The sequence below is a fragment of the Loxodonta africana genome, chromosome 10 (genome assembly GCF_030014295.1).
Source record: "Loxodonta africana isolate mLoxAfr1 chromosome 10, mLoxAfr1.hap2, whole genome shotgun sequence".
In the NCBI taxonomy this organism is placed as follows: Eukaryota; Metazoa; Chordata; class Mammalia; order Proboscidea; family Elephantidae; genus Loxodonta; species Loxodonta africana.
Window position 1 is genome coordinate 46591748 of NC_087351.1, and position 20420 is coordinate 46612167.

Sequence of the window (20420 nt, forward strand, 5' to 3'; positions counted from 1 at the left end):
AAAGAAATCAAACACTTGGAAACTGAATAATACCCTGCTCAAAAAAGACTGATTATAGAAGACATTAAGGAGGGAATAAAAAAATTCAGAGAATCCAATGAGAAGGAAAACACTTCCTATCAGAACCTTTGGGACACAGCAAAAGTGGTGCTCAGAGGCCAATTTATATCAATAAACACACACATCCAAAAAGAAGAAAGGGCCCAAATCAAAGAATTATCCTTACAACTTGAACAAATAGAGGGCAATAAAAGAAACCCACAGGCACCAGAAGAAAACAAATAATAAAAATAAGAGCTGAACTAAATGAAATAGAAAACAGAAAAACAATTGAAAGAATTAACAAGACCAAAAGCTGGTTTTTTTGAAAAACTCAACAAAACTGATAAACCATTGGCCTGACAAAAGAAAAACAGGAGAGGAAGCAAGTAACCCAAACAAGAAATGAGATGGGCGATATTACAACAGACCCAACTGAAATTAAAAGAATCATATCAGATTACTACGAAAAATTATACTCAAATTTCAAAACCTAGAAGAAATGGATGAATTCCTAGAAACACACTACCCACCTAAACTAACACAAACAGCAGTAGAACAACTAAATAGACACATAACAAAAGAAGAGATTGAAAAGGTAATCAAAAAACTACCAACAAAAAAAAGCCCTGGTCCAGATGGCTTCACTGCAGAGTTCTACCAAACTTTCAGAAAAGTTAACACACTACTAAAGGTATTTCAGAGCATAGAAAAGGATAGAATACTACCAAACTCATTCTATGAAGCCACCATATCCCTGATACCAAAACCAGGTAAAGACACCACAAGAAAAGAAAATTATAGACCTATATCCCTCACGAATGTAGATGCAAAAATCCTCAACAAAATTCTAAGCAATAGAATCCAACAACATATCAAAAAAATAATTCACCATGACAAAGTGGGATTCATACCAGGTATGCAGAGATGGTTCAACATTAGAAAAACAATTAATGTAATCCACCACATAAATAAAACAAAAGACAAGAATCACATGATTTTATCAATTGATGCAGAAAAGGCATCTGACAAAGTTAAATATTCATTCATGATAAAAACTCTCAGCAAAATAGGAATAGAAGGAAAATTTCTCAGCATAATAAAGGGCATTTATACAAAGCCAACATCACCCCAAATGGAGAGAGCCTGAAAACATTCCCATTGAGATGGGGAACCAGACAAGGATGCCCGTTATCACCACTCTTATTCAACATTGTGCTGGAAGTCCTAGCCAGAGCAATGAGGCTAGATAAAGAAAGGGCATCCAGATTGGCAAGGAAGAAGTCAAAGTATCTCTAATTGTAGATGATGTGATCTTATACACAAAAAACCCTAAGGAATCCTCCAGAAAACTACTGAAACTAATGGAAGAGTTCAGCAGAGTATCAGAAGAGTTCAGCAGAGTATCGGGATACAAGACAAACATACAAAAATCAGTTGGATTTCTCTATACCAACAAAAAGAACGTCGAAGAGGAAATCACCAAATCAATGACATTTACAGTAGCCCCCAAGAAGATAAAATACTTAGGAATAAATCTTACCAGAGATGTAAAAGACTTATACAAAGAAAACTACAGTACACTTCTGCAAGAAACCAAGAGACTTACGCAAGTGGAAGAACATACCTTGCTCGTGGACAGGAAGACTTAACATTATAAAAATGTCTATTCTACCAAAAGTGATCTAATACATTTAATGCAATTCCGATCCAAATCCCAAGGACATTCTTTAATGAGATAGAGAAACAAATCACCAATTTCATATGGAAGGGAAAGAGGCCTCGGATAAATAAGGCATTACCGAAAAAGAAGAACAAAGTGGGAGGCCTTACTTTACCTGATTTTAGAACCTATCATACCGCCACAGTAGTCAAAACAGCCTGGTACTGGTACAACAACAGATACATGGACCAATGGAACAGAATTGAGAATCCAGACATAAATCCATCCACATATGAGCAGTTGATATTTGACAAAGGCCCCAAAACCGTTAAATGGGGAAAAGATACTCTTTTTAACAAATGGTGCTGGCATAACTGGATATCCATCTGCAAAAAAAATGACACAAGGCCCATACCTCACTCCATGCACAAAAACTAACTCAAAATGGATCAAAGACCTAAATATAAAATCTAAAACGATAAAGATCATGGAAGAAAAAATAGGGACAACGTTAGGAGCCCTAATACATGGCATAAACAGTATAGAAAACATTATAAAGAATGTAGAAGAAAAACTAGATAACTGGGAGCTCCTAAAAATCAAACACTTATGCTCATCCAAAGACTTCACCAAAAGAGTAAAAAGACTACCTACAGACTGGGAAGAAGTTTTTAGCTATGACATTTCTGATCAGCGCCTGATCTCTAAAATCTACATGGTACTGCAAAAACTCAACTGCAAAAAGACAAATAACCCAATTAAAAAATGGGCAAAAGATATGAACAGACACTTCACTAAAGAAGACATTCAGGTAGCTAACAGATATATGAGGAAACATTCACGATCATTAGCCATTAGAGAAATGCAGATCAAAATTACAATGAGATTTCATTTCGCTCCAACGAGGCTGGCATTAATGCAAAAAACACAAAATAATAAATGTTGGAGAGGCTGTGGAGAGACTGGAACACTTCTACACTGCTGGTAGGAATGTCAAATGGTACAACCACTTTGGCAATCGATTTGGTGCTTCTTTAAAAAGTTAGAAATAGAACTACCATACGATCCAGAAATCCCACTCCTTGGAATATATCCTTCCAAAATAAGAGCCTTTACATAAACAGATACATGCACACCCATGTTTACTGCAGCACTGTTTACAATAGCAAAAACACAGAAGCAACAAGGTGCCCATCAACGGATGAATGGATAAATAAATTAAGGTATATTCACACAATGGAATACTATGCATCGATAAAGTACAGTGAGGAATCTGTGAAACATTTCATAACATGGAGGAACCTGGAAGGCATTATGCTGGGTGAAATTAGTCAGTTGCCAAAGGACAAATATTGTATAAGACCACTATTATAAGAACTTGAGAAATAGTTTAAACTGAGAAGAAAACACTCTTTTGTGGTTATGAGAGGGGGGAGGGAGGGAGGGTAGGAGAGGGGTTATTACTAATTAGATAGTAGATAAGAACTACTTTAGGTGAAGGGAAAAACAGTACATGATACAGAGGAGGTCAGCACAGTTGGACTAAACCAAAAGCAAAGAAGTTTCCTGAATAAACTGAATGCTTCGAAGCCCAGCATAGCAGGGGCAGGGGTCTGGGGACCATGGTTTCAGGGGACATCTAAGTCAATTGGCATAATAAAAGCTATTAAGAAAACATTCTACATCCGATTTTGAAGAGTGGTGTCTGGGGTCTTAAATGCTAGCAAGCAGCCATCTAAGATGCATCAACTGGTCTCGACCCACCTGGATCAAAGGGGAACGAAGAACACCAAGGACACAGGTGATTACAAGCCCAAGAGACAGAAAGGGCCACGTGAACCAGCGAATACATCATCCTGAGACCAGAAGAACTAGATGGTCCCTGGCTACAACCGATGGCTGCCCTGAGAGGGAACACAACAGAGAACCCCTGAGGAAGCAGGAGAGCAGTGGGATGCAGACCCCAAATTCTCATAAGACCAGACTTAATGGTCTGACTGATACTGGAAGGACCCTGGTGGTCATGGCCCCCAGACCTTCTGTTGCCCCACGACAGGAACCATTCCCGAATGCAACTCTTCAGACATTTGGATTGGACTGGACAATGGGTTGGAGAGGGATGCTGGTGAGGAGTGAACTTCTTGGATCAGGTGGACACTTGGGACTATGTTGGCATCTCCTGCCTGGAGGGGAAGATGAGAGGGTGGAGGAGGTTAGCAGCTGCCGAAAAGGACACGAAAAGAGAGAGTGGACGGAGAGAGCAGGCTGTTTCATTAGGGGAGTAATTGGGAGTGTGTAGCAAGGTGTATATGGGTTTTTATGTGAGAGACTGACTTGATTTGTAAACTTTCACTTAAAGCAGAATAAAAATTATTAAAAAAAAAAGTAAAACTGAGAAAATTTTAAAATACTAATTCATTAAAAATAGCAGTACTAAAATTATATATTAATATAAAAAGCATTTTAAAATGAAAAATAACTATATACATAATTTTTTTTTTTAATTAGCGAGCAGAATGACAAACTTCTGCAAATCTGTTTAGTGTCTGGGTAACAGAAGATTGCTGAATTCTTATATCTGGTTCTGCATTTAATTTGCTGCAATTCAAACATTTGCTCCTGATTTACAAAAAAAAAAAAACTCTCAGAAAACTAGGAATTTAAGAGAATTTTCTCAACCTGTTAAAAGGCATTTAGGAAAAACCTACACCTAATAGCATAATTAACCTTAAGACTGAATGCTTTCCCCACAAGATAAGAAAGAAGGTAAGGATGTCTACCCTCACCACTTTCGTTCAATATTGTACTAGGTGGGGTCTAGCTGCTAGTGCAGTGGGGCAAGAAAAAGAAACAAATGGCATTCAAACTGGAAAGGAAGAACTGTAACTGTCTTTATTGAGAGAGGACATAATTATCTATGTAGAAAATACTAAGGAATCTACAAAATAGTTACTAGAACTAATAAATGAGTTTATTTAGCAAGGTTGCAATACATTAAGAGTTACATTCAAAAATACACTGTACCTCTACATATTAGCAAAGAATAACTGGAAATCGAAATGTAAAAAACACACTATTTACAACAGCATCAAAAAAACCAAGATATAATTAGGGATAAATCTGATTAAAGATGTACAAGACCTATATGCTGGCAACTACAAAACATTGCCAAGAGAAATTAAAGAAGACCTAACTAAATGTGGCGACACACCAATACTGTTAAGATATCAATTCTCCCCAAACTGACCTATAGATTCTACACAATTCCCATCAAAATCTCACCAGGTGCTTTTGAAGAAAGTGACAAGCTGATTAAAAAATTCATATAAAAATGTAAAGCACCTAGAGTGACCAAAATAACATTGATAAAGATAAGAACAAAGTCGGTGGGCTTATATATACCATCTGATTTCAAGACTTAATATACAGTTATGATAATCAAGACAGTGTGGTATTGGTGTAAATACTATCCAATTGACATAAATACCAATACTATTGTATTTCAATGGAACAGGCCTAAAAGATCAATAGAACAGGAAAAAGAATCCAGAAGTAAATCCATGAATGTATCGTCAGTTGATTTTTGACAAACGTGCCACGGTCATTAAGCGGAGAAACAAACTTATTTTTAACCAGTGGTGCTGGAACAATTGGATACGCACATGCGAAAAAGTGAATTTCAATCCATACTTCACGCCCTATAGAAAAAAATCAACTTAAAATGGATCACAGACCTAATTTTTAAACCTAAAGCTATAAAATTTCTAGAAGAAAACGCTTTGTGACCTTTAGTTACGGCAAAAATTTCTTAGATACAACATTAAAACCATGATGCATACAATTTTTTTAAATAAATTAGACAAAATTAAAAATTGCTTTTTGCAGGAAGAATGGAAAGACAAGCCACCCATGGAGAAAAATGTATTTGCAAATCACATCTCTGATGAAGGACCTGTATCCAGAATTAACTAGGGGTTGCCATATAGTTTTATTGTGCTAGTCAATTTCAGCCCACCATAAATAAGTTTTACTGGAACACAGCTATGCCCATGCCTTTACATATTGTCTATGGAGCCCTGGTGATGCAATGGTTAAGCACTCTGCTGCTAACTGGAAGGTCAGCAGTTCACTCTGCAGAAGAAATGTCCTGGCAATCTGCTGCCTTATAGATTATACCTAGGAAGCCCTGGGTGGCAATTCTACTCTGTCCTACAGGGTTGCTATGAGTCAGAATTGACTAAACGGGCACACAATGTTTTTGTGCTCTAAGGACAGAGATGAGTAGTTGTAACAGAGATCATACGGTCTTTCAAGCACAGAACATTTACTATCTGGCTCTTTACAAAAACATTTGCTGACCTCTGACCTAAATGCAATTAAAAAACAAACAAATCCCAATAAAGAAAAATGAACAAAAGATTAGAATGAACACCTTACCAAAGATCTATAAATGACAACAAAGCAAAGGAAATGATGCTCAACATCATTAGTCATTAGCAGAATGCAAATTAAAATGACAATGAGATACCACTACAGACCCATAAGAATGGCTAAAAGCTAAAATTAAAAAGACAGCTATTCTTATCTACAGGGATGTAAAGCAACTACAACTCTCGTGCACTGCTGGTGGGAATGTAAAATGGTACAACCACTTTGGAAGAAAGTTTGGCAGTTTCTCAAAAACGTAAACATATCCTTACCACGTGACCCGGTCATTCTACTGCTAGGTGTTTATCAAGAGAAATAAAAGCATCTCACTATACGTACATCTATATATACCCAGGAGTCCCTTTTAACATTTAAGCACTTGACTGCTATTTGACAGTTTGGTGGTTCAAACTCATCCAGAGACACCTTGAAAGACAGGCCTGGCAGTGTGCTTCCAAAAAATCACTGCCTTGGAAAACCTATGGAGCAGTTCTACTCTGCATACATGAGGTCGCCATGAGTCAGAATCGACTTGATGGCAACTAACAACAACCAAGTCTTGTACACGGATGGTTCATGTCAGCTTTATGTGTAACAGCCCAAAACTAGATACAACCCATCAACAGATGAATGGATAAACAACTGTGATAATCTAGACAGTGGAATACCACTCTGAAATAAAAGAGAATTAACCATGGATATACCCAACGACATAGATGAATTTCAAAATAGTTTTGTTGAGTGAAAAAGTCAGACAATAAAGAATACATACTGTATGGTCCTATTTATATGAAATTCTAGAAAATGCAAACGCACCTATAGTGACAGGAAGCAGATCAATGGTTACCTGGGGACAGGGGAGGGACGGAAGGAATATAAAGGGCCACAAAGAATTTTAGAGGTGATGAATATGGTCATTATCTTGATTGTGGCAATAATAATTTCACAGGTGTATAGTATTTGTAGGAGGAGCCTTGGTGGTGCTGTGGTTAAATGTTCAGCTGCTAACCAAAAGGTCGGCAGTTTGAACCTACCAGCCGCTCTGCAGGAGAATGCTGTGGCAGTCTGTTTCTGTAAAGATTACAGCCTTGGAAACCCTACAGGGCAGTTCTACTCTGTCCTATAGGGTCACTATCAGTCAGGATCGACTCGACAGCAATGAGTTTTGGATACAGTTGTAAAAACTTATCAGAATGTATACTTTGAATATGTGCAGCTTACTGGTATCAATTACATCACAATAAAACTGTTAAAAAACCCATTGTTCTGTCTTGCACTTTGAAGGGGTCATTTACATACATGATTTTGTAACATTATGCACTGGTCGTTTAGAGAACATTACTTCAATGAATGATGCATATCTTCCAAATGTTGACACATTTCACTACATAATTTCAAAAACATCACACTCATTAATATCATCATCAATCTCATAAGAAAGGTCTTTAATTATTGGGAAGCAAACTCATGGTAACAGAAGTTTTCCAAAATTCTAATTATTGCTTGAAAGCTTGAATTTTATCATTAGCAACAAAGACTGTCAGCTATTTTCCTTGAACTTATAAAAAAAATAGGCTCACTTATTTCATTTTTGAGAAAATGTCTACCAAATATTTAAATCCCAATAATTATAGTTTGTCAGCTGTTCCTTCAGGTAAAAACAATGTTCTACGAAAAAAGCGGCTAGGTCAGTCACAACTGGAACAATCACAAAAATGTCTCCCAGAGTGAAGCATGATACTTCAATATGCAGCAAAAGTGCTTTATACATACCTCCCATTTCATCACTCAGAACAGAAAAAGATGCGTACTCAAGGGCGGAGATTTACTGTAAGTCATAATTTTTACTGCTTCATCAAGGACATCTTTAAACGAAATACACTCTTTTAATTTTGAGTGCACACTAGAAAAGAATACCATAACTACAAGCACAATTTGGTGCCACTGTCTTGATGTGCAATAAGAGACCAACAGTCTTATCTACCATTTCTTTTGTACCATCATCTGTATGGTAAAAAAGGCAAAAAACATCGTAATATTATTATGGAAATAGTTTGGGCCTCAAAGATTCCCTAAAAGGCCTTGGGGTCAAGTCAAAGATCACAGTTTGAGAACCATCGTTCTATATCAAGACTTTAACGAACTGTAAATAAATTATCAACTTTATAATTATTCCATGAAAAATTTTTAAGGTTTAGCCACAAAGAAATATCTTACTTTTGTGTGATCTTGTCATCCTATCAGATTTAGCAGATGCATCCTTAACTCGGTTATGATATTCTAAAAGGAATGTTCGTTCATGCTCAAAGAAATCATCTACATCCTATAGGATCAAAAGAAAATATGAATCTTCTTCATTTATTTGCTTTAGTGAAATACATAAATTACTTCATGTTATTATAAATATAAAAGATCATCAGTAAAATAGCACAGCTTTCTCTAAAAAGCAGATGTATTTATTTCACCAGCAAGTTAAGACTTTAATAGACATGCACTATCTATTGAGTAAGAAATATTCTATGGTTTTGTAGTTTAAGGCTTAGGTTCCCCATATGGTTCGTTTACATGTTATGCTCTTAGGTATGTTCCTAATCATGCTCTGCCTCTGTAACAAATACAGTATTGCCAGTGCGAGTGATCATTTTTGAGTACAAAGGAAAAAATTTTGCTAGAAACAAATAAAATAACAATCTACTTTTATTCTATGGGCCATTGCAGAAGACTGCCTGACCTTAGTCACTAGGGCCCTCTCTGACTATGCCAGGAAATCTGGCCAAATTATCTGGTCAACCATTGCCTTCAATCCTTTTTTAAACAAAGCTTGTTGTTGTTCTTGGGTGCTGGTGAATCAATTCAGACACACAGGGACCCTACAGGACAGATTAGAACTGCCCCATAAGATTTCCTAGGCTGTAATCTTTATGGGAATAGATCGCCAAGTCTTTTCTCTCACAGAGCCGCTGGTGGGTTCAAACTGCCACCTTTCGGTTAGCAGCTGAGCACTTAACCACTGCATTACCAGGGCTTGAAACAAAACTGTTGTTGCTGAGTACCATCGAGTCGGTTGCAACTCACAGCGGCCCTATGGACAACAGAACAAAATAAAGCCAGGTGTGCATTAAAAATAAAAATTATTAACAGTACTTTCCCTCTCTTCTGAACTAGCAACTATTAAAACAGTGTCAAATGATATGATGTAACTTGAAACCCACATCAACAGAACACAAGATGCAAAAGTTGTTGGTTCCTGTTGAGTCACTCCTCTGCTCATGGTGACCCCATGCACAATTAACAAAATGCTGCCAGGTCCTGTGCCATCCCCATGATTGGCTGTGGATCAGACTGTTATGATCCCATTGGGTTTTCACGGGCTGATTTTCGGGAGTAGATTGATTGGCCTTTCTTCCTTGTCCATCTTAGTCTGAAAGTTCTGCTGAAAACTGTTCAGCATCATGGCCATCATACAACCTACCAGTAACAGACGTGGTGGCCATGCATGAGGTAGACTGACCTGGAATCGAACCCACGTCTCCAACACTTAAGGCGAGAATACTACCGCTGAACCACCAATACCTCACTAAGCAAAAGTTAGTACCAACAAAACGTCATTTAAAATCTGTAATTCATACACACCAGTCTTCTTCACTGTAAAAACAGGGATACGTATACTACTTAACTTGGAAGGTTGTAGTGAAGATTAAGTAAGAAAATTAGCATGTTGTAAATGTTCAAACAATGTTAGCTACTACTCTACAAATAAAATTACCAAAATCATAACTGGCAGTGTTTTACATTTATGGCTAAGAAAAATGCTTAATCCTTATTGGAAATCAGCCAAAGTTCATGCACTGTCAAAATATCAACTGACCTGTCTTTGAAAAATGAGAGTATAAATCAAATAAATAATAATCTCCACCCAAGTTTTATTGTGGATATATTTATAAAACACATGCCTTCTTCCTCTTCTCGCCCCACCTTGCAGCTCTGTCTCGCATCCAGAGGGGCTTTGTGTGCACATGGATGGACATTCCACCCAGCACACTGATCTTCTCTCCTGTGCCTCCCCTCTGCCCAGCACCCCCCAGACACGCCTTGACCACACACGCAGCACACATCAGTGACACAGTGTATCTTCTGGAGGACGAACCCAGGGAAGAAGCCCATAGAGGACATGGAAGAGAGCGTGGATCTGAGCAGAGAAATATGGGGTTCTAGATACCTGGAGCAAGGTCTGGATAAGAGAAACGGGTGTGGGCTCCAGACGGGCACATCCCCTTGGACCTGCAGATTTGTCAGCCCTTGGAGATGGGAGTCCTTTAAAGAGTAGAAGAGCCCTGGGGAGGGGCCCTGGTTTCCCAGTTTAAGGATTCTACTGCCCAAACTTCTCTTCTACTCTAGTATAAACTTTTGCACATCTGAAATCTCAATCTCTCTCCTTCTTAAAAGAAGTAAATTCTCAAACCATAACTCTATTAATCAAATGAATTCTTACCTTTACTCCAGAAACAATTACACCATCTGCTGATTTAACCATGTTTTTAAAGAAATCTTCGAGTTTCTCTTTTTTATTTTTTCCTCGCACACTCAACTGAAAAAGATAATTTGTTAGCTTCTATTTTCAGATTACAAATGGAAAATAATGCCACCTCTATTCTTTGATATCAAAATGGCGTCTCAAAAGAATCCATTTTTATACTTAATAAAGTGGAAATTTCGTCAGAGATTTTTTACAATAATTGAGCTTATTTTTGTTATTGAGAATAGACACAGCAGAACATACACCAATTCAACACTTTCTACACATACAATTCATTGACACAGATTACATTCTTCAAGTTGCATAACCACTCCCACCCTCCTTTTCTGACTTGTTCCTCCACCATTAACATAAACTCATAACCCCCTAAGTTTTCTATTTAATCTTCCGGTTTGCTGTTGTCAGTTTGATGCCATAATGCTCATAAGAGCAAAATGCTCAAGGCAGACATCATTTACTAGTTAAGCTAAACTACTGCTTGACTTTAAGAAGACTTCAGGGACTATTTTTGGTTTAAGGTTTAAAGATAATCTCAGGACAACACTTTTGGGGGTTCGTCCAACCTCCACGGCTCTAGAACGTCTGGACTCCATGAGAATTTGAAATTCCATTCTGCAGTTTCCCCCTTTTGATGAAGATTCTGCTTTAGAATCTTTGATCAAAGTATTCAGTAATGGTATCTCATTAAAAACTTGAAATCATCTACATCTTCCTTTCTCTAAAAGCTCAAATTCTACCACAGCAAATATCTGAAATTTGTCCTGTACCACTCCCACTATCCAAGTAATAGCACTCATCAGCTCTTGCCTAGACTACCACATTGGACTACGAGTTAATATCCTTCATCTCCTCATTCCAATCCATTCTGCTAACTGGGACAGTGGTAACAAATTTTGAGTATCTCTTCCTTGCTAAAAACATTACAGGGTTTCATAATTCTCAGAGGATGAAAGCCAATTTTCTCGGTAAGGTATTCAATATTTTCAACAATCTGGTTCAATTTACCTTTCCACCCACCACTCTACCCCCATAGAACCCTATACTCTATGCCGAAAGGTTCTCCGAAGCAGCCCTGAACTTCTAGTTTCCTCTGTGCCTGAAACAGTATCTCTCCTCTTCACAAAAAATTCTACTCAGGTTTAAACATCCAAATTAACCCTCTAAACTCAGAATTTATTGCTCTATCTTTAGTCCTCCCAACAAACCAACAAATCCTGCCTTTTTTTTTTTTTTTAAAAAAAACCACATTCTTAGTGTTAATTAACTAATTAATTCACTCACTCAACAAATCACTGTTGTAATTGTTAACTGTCATCAAGTCAGCACCTGACTCATGGTGACCCCACGCACAATGGAACAAAACACTGCCTGATCCTGCGCCACCCCCATGATCCGCTGCAAATCAAACTGTTGCGATTCATAGGGTTTTCATTGGCTGACTTTAGAAATAGATCACCAGGCCTTTCTTCTTAGTCCATCTTAGTCTAGCAGCTCTGCTGAAACTAGTTCAGCATCACGGCAATACCCAGGCCTCTGTGGACAGATGGGTGGTGGCTGTGCATGTGGTGCACTGGTCAGGAATCAAACCCAGGTCTTCTGCATGGAAGGGGAGAATGCTGCCACTGAACCACGAATGCCCTTCCAACAAACCATTACTGAATGTCCATTAAAGTCATATAGTGCACTACATGCTGGGAACACAAAGATGATAAGGAAGTAGTCCCTACTCTTTACAATTTATGGAATGGAGGAAGATATAGAGAGGCAAGCATATGATTAAACACAGTGTGATAACTATAGAGGCATGTGTAGGGTACTAGGAGGAGCACCCAGGCGGAACTCAGTACAGACTTAGGCAAAGAGAAAGATAAGATTGGAGGGTAAATGATCAGTTAGGTGGCTGCTTCAATAACTCAGGTAAGAATTATCAAAACTAGAACTAATCTTTAGTTCCAACAACAGAAAAAAAATGGATATATACCTAAAATAGAAAGGGAGTAAAACAGACAGGATTTGGTGACTCCTAAAAGGAATGCGGAATGGGAGGAGTCATGGGTAATTTTCAGACTTTAAGGAACTGGGTAGATAGCAGTACCTTCTTCGAGACGAGAATATAAAAGGAGGCATAGGTTTGGATAAGAATTCAACTGAGGGTAAAATGAGTCTAGGATGCTAAGGGGGCATCTAAATGGAGCTTTTCAGTAGGCTGTTTAATATATAGGGCTGGGACTCAGGAGCAACATGGACTTGTAAGTCAACAGCATATTAGCCTATTTAAAGCCATGAGAGTAGACGAGATCATGTAGGGAGAATTTATAGAAGTCTAGAGAAAATTCTAGTCTTCTGGCTAACTCAATGAGGGACCCTGGAAAGAACCAAATTTAAATGAATGGGTAAATGGGGGAAAAAGCCCATGAAGACACTGAGAAGTAGCCAGAGAATTAAGTGGAAAACTTGGAAGGAATGGTGTCACAAAAGCCAAAGAAAAAATTTCAAAAGGAAATAGAGATCAATGTACCAAATACCAAAGTAAATCAAACAAAATAATCGGAAAGTGTCCTTTGGAGTTAGAAGAAGTTTAAAAAATGATGATTTTGTGCAAATAGTTTCAGTAAAGGGTTGGGGGAAGAATCCAGATTTCAAGTTGAACGGAAAACAAGCAGGAAGGAAATGGAAATGAATGAAGACTAAGCTTTTTCTTAAGTTTCTGCTTAGATATGAAGAAGAGGAGAAAAACTGGCAAGTAGCCAAAGGTGAAGTAAAGCCAAAGTAGGATTTTATTAAGATAGGAGCGACATAATGTTTACAGGCTATAGGAATAGTGGGAGAGGTTAAAAATCAGAAGAGATCACAAAGGCCTGAAGTACGTGGGATCTAACATAGCTAGAAAGACAACTTACTAAAAATGGAAAGGTACAATGTAATACTATATAAATAATGGGAAAAAAAAACCATAATCACCTCAATAGGTGCAGAAAAATCATTTGACAAAATCTAATACATTTTTTATAACAAGATTTTAACTGGGAATAGAAGGAAACTTTCTCAACCTGGTAAAGGACATCTACAAAATACCTACAATTAATATCATTAACTTGAGTCCCTGGGTGGTGCAAATGGTTAACGTGCTTGACTGCTAACTGAAAGGTTGGAAGTTCCAGTCTATCCAGAAGTACCTTGGAAGAAAGGCCTGGCAATCAAGTTCCGAAAAATAAGCCACTCAAAACCCTACTGAGCACAGTTCTACTCTGACACACAGTGTTGCCATGAACATAGGGGAGCCAAGAGTCGGAATCAACTTGACAGCAACTGGTATTGGTAACATCATACTTAATGGTGGAAGACTGAAAGCTTTCCCCCTAAGACGAGAAACAAGATAAGGATATCTACTCTTGCCATTTTTATTTAACACTGCACTGGAGTTCTAGCCAGGGCAATTAGGTAAGAAAAAAGAAATAAAAGGCATCAAGATTGAAAAGGAAGACGTAATTATCCCTATTTGCAGATGACAATTTTATATACAGGAAATTCTAAGGAATGCACCAAAAAATAAAAAAATAAGGGTTAGTAAACAAGTTTGACTGCCAAAGTGGCTGAAGATTACAGGGAATACAGGAAGCTCAGGGATTTGATTTCTGATTGCCTCCCACTTCCTGTGAGCAAGGTCAATATCTGATCAAGTGAACTGCTGCAAGTTAAAATTAGCTTTTATGGAAAATGGGAGAAAGCCATCTACAGACATAGCTTGCTATAAATGATAGAGCAGGGACTCTAGGCTAGGTGGTATAAAAAAGGAAAGACAGAAGAACTGCTAAAAGGGTGTAGATGTACCAGTGAGTCAAAGAACAGGTAAGATGGGAATAAAGAAGAGGAAAACTGTAAGGACAAAAGGCTGTGCTTACAGCCTTAAACTAGGGTTTAAGAATGCGAAGGTAAAGCAGTCAAGGAGATGACAAGGTCCTGGATATAGCCATTGATGGAGGTAGCAAGAATTGGCTGGAAGTTGGGTAGTTAAATAGGCCTGAGAGTCTGAAACTCAGATACTCAGAGAAAATACACAGAGAACAGAGAACATACACAGAGAACGGAGAAAATACACAGCCACGGTCAGTAAAGCATTACTAAAGGCAATCACTCCTTACGGCAGTGACGTTTTCTCATACAACTAAGCACTAGAACAAGCTCCTCCGTGCCTCCCCCATGCCTCATGGCCTTTGTAGGCTTAAAGACGCCCTACCCCCACTGCTACAGCTCATCAGTCCCCCCAGTCCTCCAGAAACTTAGATAACAGATTAGCACGTACAAATTTCTTTTCTAGTACCACTGAACTGATAAAGACTAAAAATTAAAAAAAAAAAAGCATCAGAAACAAGGTTGAAAAATATTTTTAATTTTGAGCATATAATCTTCTACAACCTGTTAACAATATTAATTTAAAAATACTTGCAAAATACTTTCCAGTCCATACTTTTTAGGCTTTCTCCAATATACTAGTCACTGATACTAAAAGGATTACCAGAATACATCATTACCTTTATCTCTACTAAACATATGTTACTGTTTGAGAAAGAAAAATAAATAAACCAACTTTGGCAGAAGAAAATTTATGAAATCCTAAGGTTTTTTAAAAGCTATTTATAAAGCTAAAAAAAAAAGGATGCCACCGGTATTTCAAATGCTAGAAGGGTCACCCATGATGGACAGGTTTCAGCAGAGCTGCAGGGCTAAGAAAGGCTGGGAAGAAGGATCTGGCAATCTACTTCTGAAAAAACTGGCCAGTGAAAACCTTATGAATAGCAGTGGAACACTGTCTGGTAGAGTGCCAGAAGATGAGCCCCTCAGGTCGCAAGGCACTCAAAATACCACTGGGAAAGAGCTGCCTCCTCAATGACGTGGACAGAGTAAAGCTTTCAGGACCTTCATCTGCTGATGTGGCTCGACTTATAAATGGGAAGAAACAGCTGTAAATATCTATTAGTAAGTGGAATATGGAATGTAGAAGTATGAATCTAGGAAAAAGGGGAGTCGTCAAAAATGAAATGGAATGCCTGAAGATCAATATCCTAGGCATTAGTGAGCTGAAATGGACTGTTATAAGCCATTTTGAATCGGATGATCATAGGGCCTACTATGCTGGGAATGCCAAATTGAAGAGAAACGACATCGCATTCATCATCGAAAAGAATATTTCAAGATCTATCTTGAAGTACATGGTGTCAGTGATAAATAATATCCATACGCCTACAAGAAGACTAGTTAATATGACTATTATTCAAATTTACGTACCTACCACTAAAGCCAAAGATGAAGAATCTGAAGATTTTTACCAAATTCTGGAGTCTGAAATTGATCAAACACGCAATCAAGACACATTGATAATTACTAGCGTTTGGAATGCAAAAGTTGGAAACGAAGACGGATCAGTAGTTGAAAAATATGGCCTTGGTAACAGAAATGATGCCAGAGATTGCATAATACAATTTTGCAAGACCAACGACCTATTCATTGGCAATACCTTTTGTCAACAACATAAGTGGCCACTATACATGTGGACCCCACCAGATGGAACACACAGGAATCAAATCGACTACCTCTGTGGAAAAGGATGATGGAAAAACTCTACATCAGTCAGAACAAGGCCAGGGGCCGACTGCAGAACAATCATCAATTGATCATATGCAAGTTCAAGTTGTAGCTGAAGAAAATTAAAACAAGTCTATGAGAACGAAAAGACAACCTTGAGTACATCCCATGTGAATTTATAGACCATCTCCAAAACATATCTGATGCATTAAACACTAATGACCAAGACCAGACGAGTTATGTGATAACATCAAGGACACCATCCATGAAGAAGGCAAAAGGTCACTAAAAAGCCAAGAAAGAAAGAAAAGACCAAAGTGGATGTCAGAAGAGACTCTAAAACTTGTTCTTGAATGTAGAGTACTTAAAGCAAACGGAAGAAATAACAAAAAAGAGCTGAACAGAAGATTTAAAAGGGCTGCTTGAGAAGACAAAGTATTATAATGAAATGTGCAAACAAACACCTGGAGTGAGAAAACTAAAAGGGAAGAACATGCTTGGCATTTCTCAAGCTGAAAGAGCTGAAGAAAAAATTAAAGCCTCGAGTTGCAATTTTGAAAGATTCTATGGACAAAAAACTGAACAACGTGGAAAGCATCAAAAGAAGATGGAAAAAATACACAGTCACTGTACCAAAAGGAATTGGTTGACATTCAGACATTTCAGGAGGTAGCACATGATCAAGAACAGATGGTGCTGAAGGAAGAAGTCCAAGCTGCACTGAAGGCATTGGCAAAAAAACAAGGCTCCAGGAATTGTTGGAATACTAATTGAGATGTTTCAAAAAATGGATGCAATGCTGGAAGTGCTCGCTCATCTATGCCAAGAAATTTGGGAGAGAGCTACCTGGCCAAACAACTGGAAGAGATCCATATTTGTGCCCATTCCAAAGAAAAGTGATCCAACAGAATGTGGAAATTATTGATAATATCATTAGTATCACACACAAGTCAAATTCTCCTGAAAATAATTCAAAAATGGTTGCAGCAGTACATCAACAGAGAACTGCCAGAAATTCAAGCAGGATTCAGAAGAGAACATGGAATAAGGAATATCATTGCTGATGTCAGATGGATCTTGGCTGAAAGCTGAGAATACCAGAAGGATGTTTACCTGTGTTTTACTGACTATGCAAAGTCATTGAATTATGTGGATCATCACAAATTATGGATAATACTGGGAAGAAAAGGAATTCCAGAGCACTTAATTGTGCTTATGTGGAACCTGTACATAAACCAAGAGGCAGTCATTTGAACAGAACAAGGTGATACTGCATGGTTTAAAATCAGGAAAGGTGTGGCTCAGGGTTGCAGCCTTTCACTATATTACTCAATCTGTATGCTGAGCAAATAACCCCAGGAGCCGGACTATACGAAAAAGAACGCAGCATCAGGATTGGAGGAAGACTCATTAACAACCTGCAATAGGCAGATGATACAATCTTCCTTTCGGAAAGTGAAGAGGACTTGAAGCACTTACAGGTTAAGATCAAAGATCACAGCCTTCAGTATGGATTATACCTCAACATAAAGAAAACAAAAATCCTCACAACTGGACCAATAAGCAACATCATGATAAACGGAGAAAATACTGAAGCTATCATGGATTTCATTTTTCTTGGATCCACAATCAACGCCCACAGAGGCAGCAGTCGAGAAATCAAACCACATATTGGATTGGGCAAATCTGCTGCAAAAGACCTCTTGAAGTGTTAAAAAGCAAGTACGTCACCTTGATGACTGCTGTGGGTCTGACCCAAGCCATTGCGTTTTCAATCGCCTCATATGCATGTGAAAGTTGAACAATGAATAAAGAAAGATCCAAGAAGGATTGATACCTTTGAAATCTGGTATTGGCAAAGAACACTGAACATACCACAGACTGCAAGAAGAATGAACAAATTTGCCTTCGAACAAGTACAGACAGAATGCTTCTTAGAAGTGAGGATGGTGATACTTTGTCTCATACAATTTGGACATGTTATCAAGAGGGACCAGTCCCTGGAGAAGGACATCAGGCTTGGTAAAGTACTTGGTCAGTGAAAAAAAGGAAGACCTTTTGGACTAACATCATGGCTGCAACAATGGGCTCAAACACTGCAACAATTGTGAAGATGGCACAGCACTGGGCAGTGTTTCATTCTGTTATACACAGGGTCACTATGAGTCAGAACCAACTGGGTGGAATCCTAACAAAAACAATTTATAAAGCTGACCTAAACATTTAATAATCTTTTATGTATTAATTCAACACATACTTGTTTTACTTTTCAATCGCCAGACCAATTCTAAAATAGTGGGGATTCAGTGGTGCCCTCACAGAGCTTACATTTAGTGGGCAAGATAACGAATATGTGAACAAATGCTAAAAAACACAGATGTATGATTTCAGAGAGTGCTAAGTGCTGCAGCAATGGACAGAGTACCTGGAGAGGGGAGTTAACTTTGTAGGAGTGGTCCAGCACTGATAACCACCATGACTCACTTCACACCTATGCTGCTCTACCAAATTAGTACTCAGGGTTCAGCCCAGGCTGTAAATAAAGTCCAGAAAAAATTTATTTCTAAATCTAAAAAAGTAATGTAGCTAAGTGGCGATTCTTTCCATGTGTTCTTTAGCAGCCTACTCATGAATTATTTTTCAGCTGCTTATAATTCATAATACAGCCAGCATTGTTTACAATTCCCAGTTATAAACCACCACATGTCAATGCCACAAATCAGATTTATACTTATGAAAGTATACGTTCCCATGCTTAAGGTGCTAATATTTCTTTGATGCTGAGTTGCTTCACATTCTTTTTAACGATTAATTTTCTCTAGTGTTAGACAGGATATTTTACTGTCATATCTACTAAAACCAAATCAGAAGGGAAATTCATATATACAAAACTCTTTGACCTTAATGTTAATTTATGAGCAAACAACCTCTAAAACTGAGTTACTCTTGTCACCCAAGTCCCAAAATCTGAATCAGCCATATACCAAAAAAAAATGTCTTGCTTCCAGAATGAATGAAGAAATCTTTAACAACTACCTCAACCAATCTTTCTTTTCGAACTGTAACAGACTTTTCAGGTAGGGAGGGAGGGAGGAAAATTAGGAGCAATCAGCACTGCAGACGGTCAGTTAAACCCATCAAGTGTCAATGATTTGCCCAAAAGTAATCTGGAATTCTTCAACTCCTGAAATTCTCTACGAAGCTTCAGAAGACTTTAAACTCAAACTCAAATTTAAGAAACATCAATTCTGCTCCTCCTATTTCTTAAGAAGTTCACAATTCAGGATGAAAAACAATGTCCCATGCAGTAACATAATACAACATCATTTATTTAATTAATCTACTCGTTCTACTGAACTACTGCATTACTATTGAAAAAGTGTCACTTTAAACTGTCTTCAAAAACAATTGAGCATTCTAGGAAAGGCCTCAAGCCTTTTTCAACTACTCCCCGACTTTTTCAACAACTCTAAAAATAAACACTGATTACTGCTTTAATCAATTCAATACTCACATCTTGATTATATTCCAAGAAGACATGGAAATTTAAATCTTTTCTCAAAATAGGATGTGCTGCCACACGACATAGGAACACTTCATGCATTGCAACTGTCTTCTTGAATATTGCCAAATATTCACTAGAAACAATACACAAAATTGAAGGTAAAAACCATCGCCAACTAGAAAATCGTCTGCAAATTATTTTTCAGCAAATTACTTTCTGTATTATTCCAGATGTGAAACTAAAAATACAAAGATATAATTTATGTAAACAAAGGTTTTAGTTGAACTATTAATAAAATACATAATATCCAGCTCTGAAAAGATTTCATGCTAGTTAATAGCATTTATTACATTTCAATGTTAATATTTTTAAGTTTCATCAACCTTTCTTACTATGCAAGCTGATGTTAAAGGTAACTATAGGGAGGTTTGTTTTCAGATCCAGAGAAAAGTACACTACAAATGATGTGATACAACCTTAATGACTAAATTTCTAGATAATTACTGCTTTTAAATACTTTAGCACAAAAAATATCAAAACCAAAACCACAAGAATCATATTTCCAGAATTAATCATTATTTTCCTCTAATGACCCAAACACACAAGAAACACACCTTGGAGAGTTTGATTTTTGCCATTACATTGAAGAACTGTGTTTAAAATAT

General features: G+C 37.6%; 1 protein-coding gene across 2 annotated transcripts in view; it reads right to left on the reverse strand.

The window, feature by feature from the left end:
* Window positions 1–20420, reverse strand: part of SNX6 (sorting nexin 6) — a 62234-nt gene that overhangs the window by 26218 nt on the left and 15596 nt on the right. For both annotated transcript variants that reach the window (XM_064292387.1, XM_064292386.1), the window contains exons 6-8: window positions 19765–19888; window positions 10623–10718; window positions 8348–8453 (exon numbers count right to left, since the gene is read on the reverse strand). In XM_064292387.1, the coding sequence (XP_064148457.1) occupies window positions 8348–8453; window positions 10623–10718; window positions 19765–19888 (326 nt within the window). The remainder of the gene's footprint in view (window positions 1–8347; window positions 8454–10622; window positions 10719–19764; window positions 19889–20420) is intronic.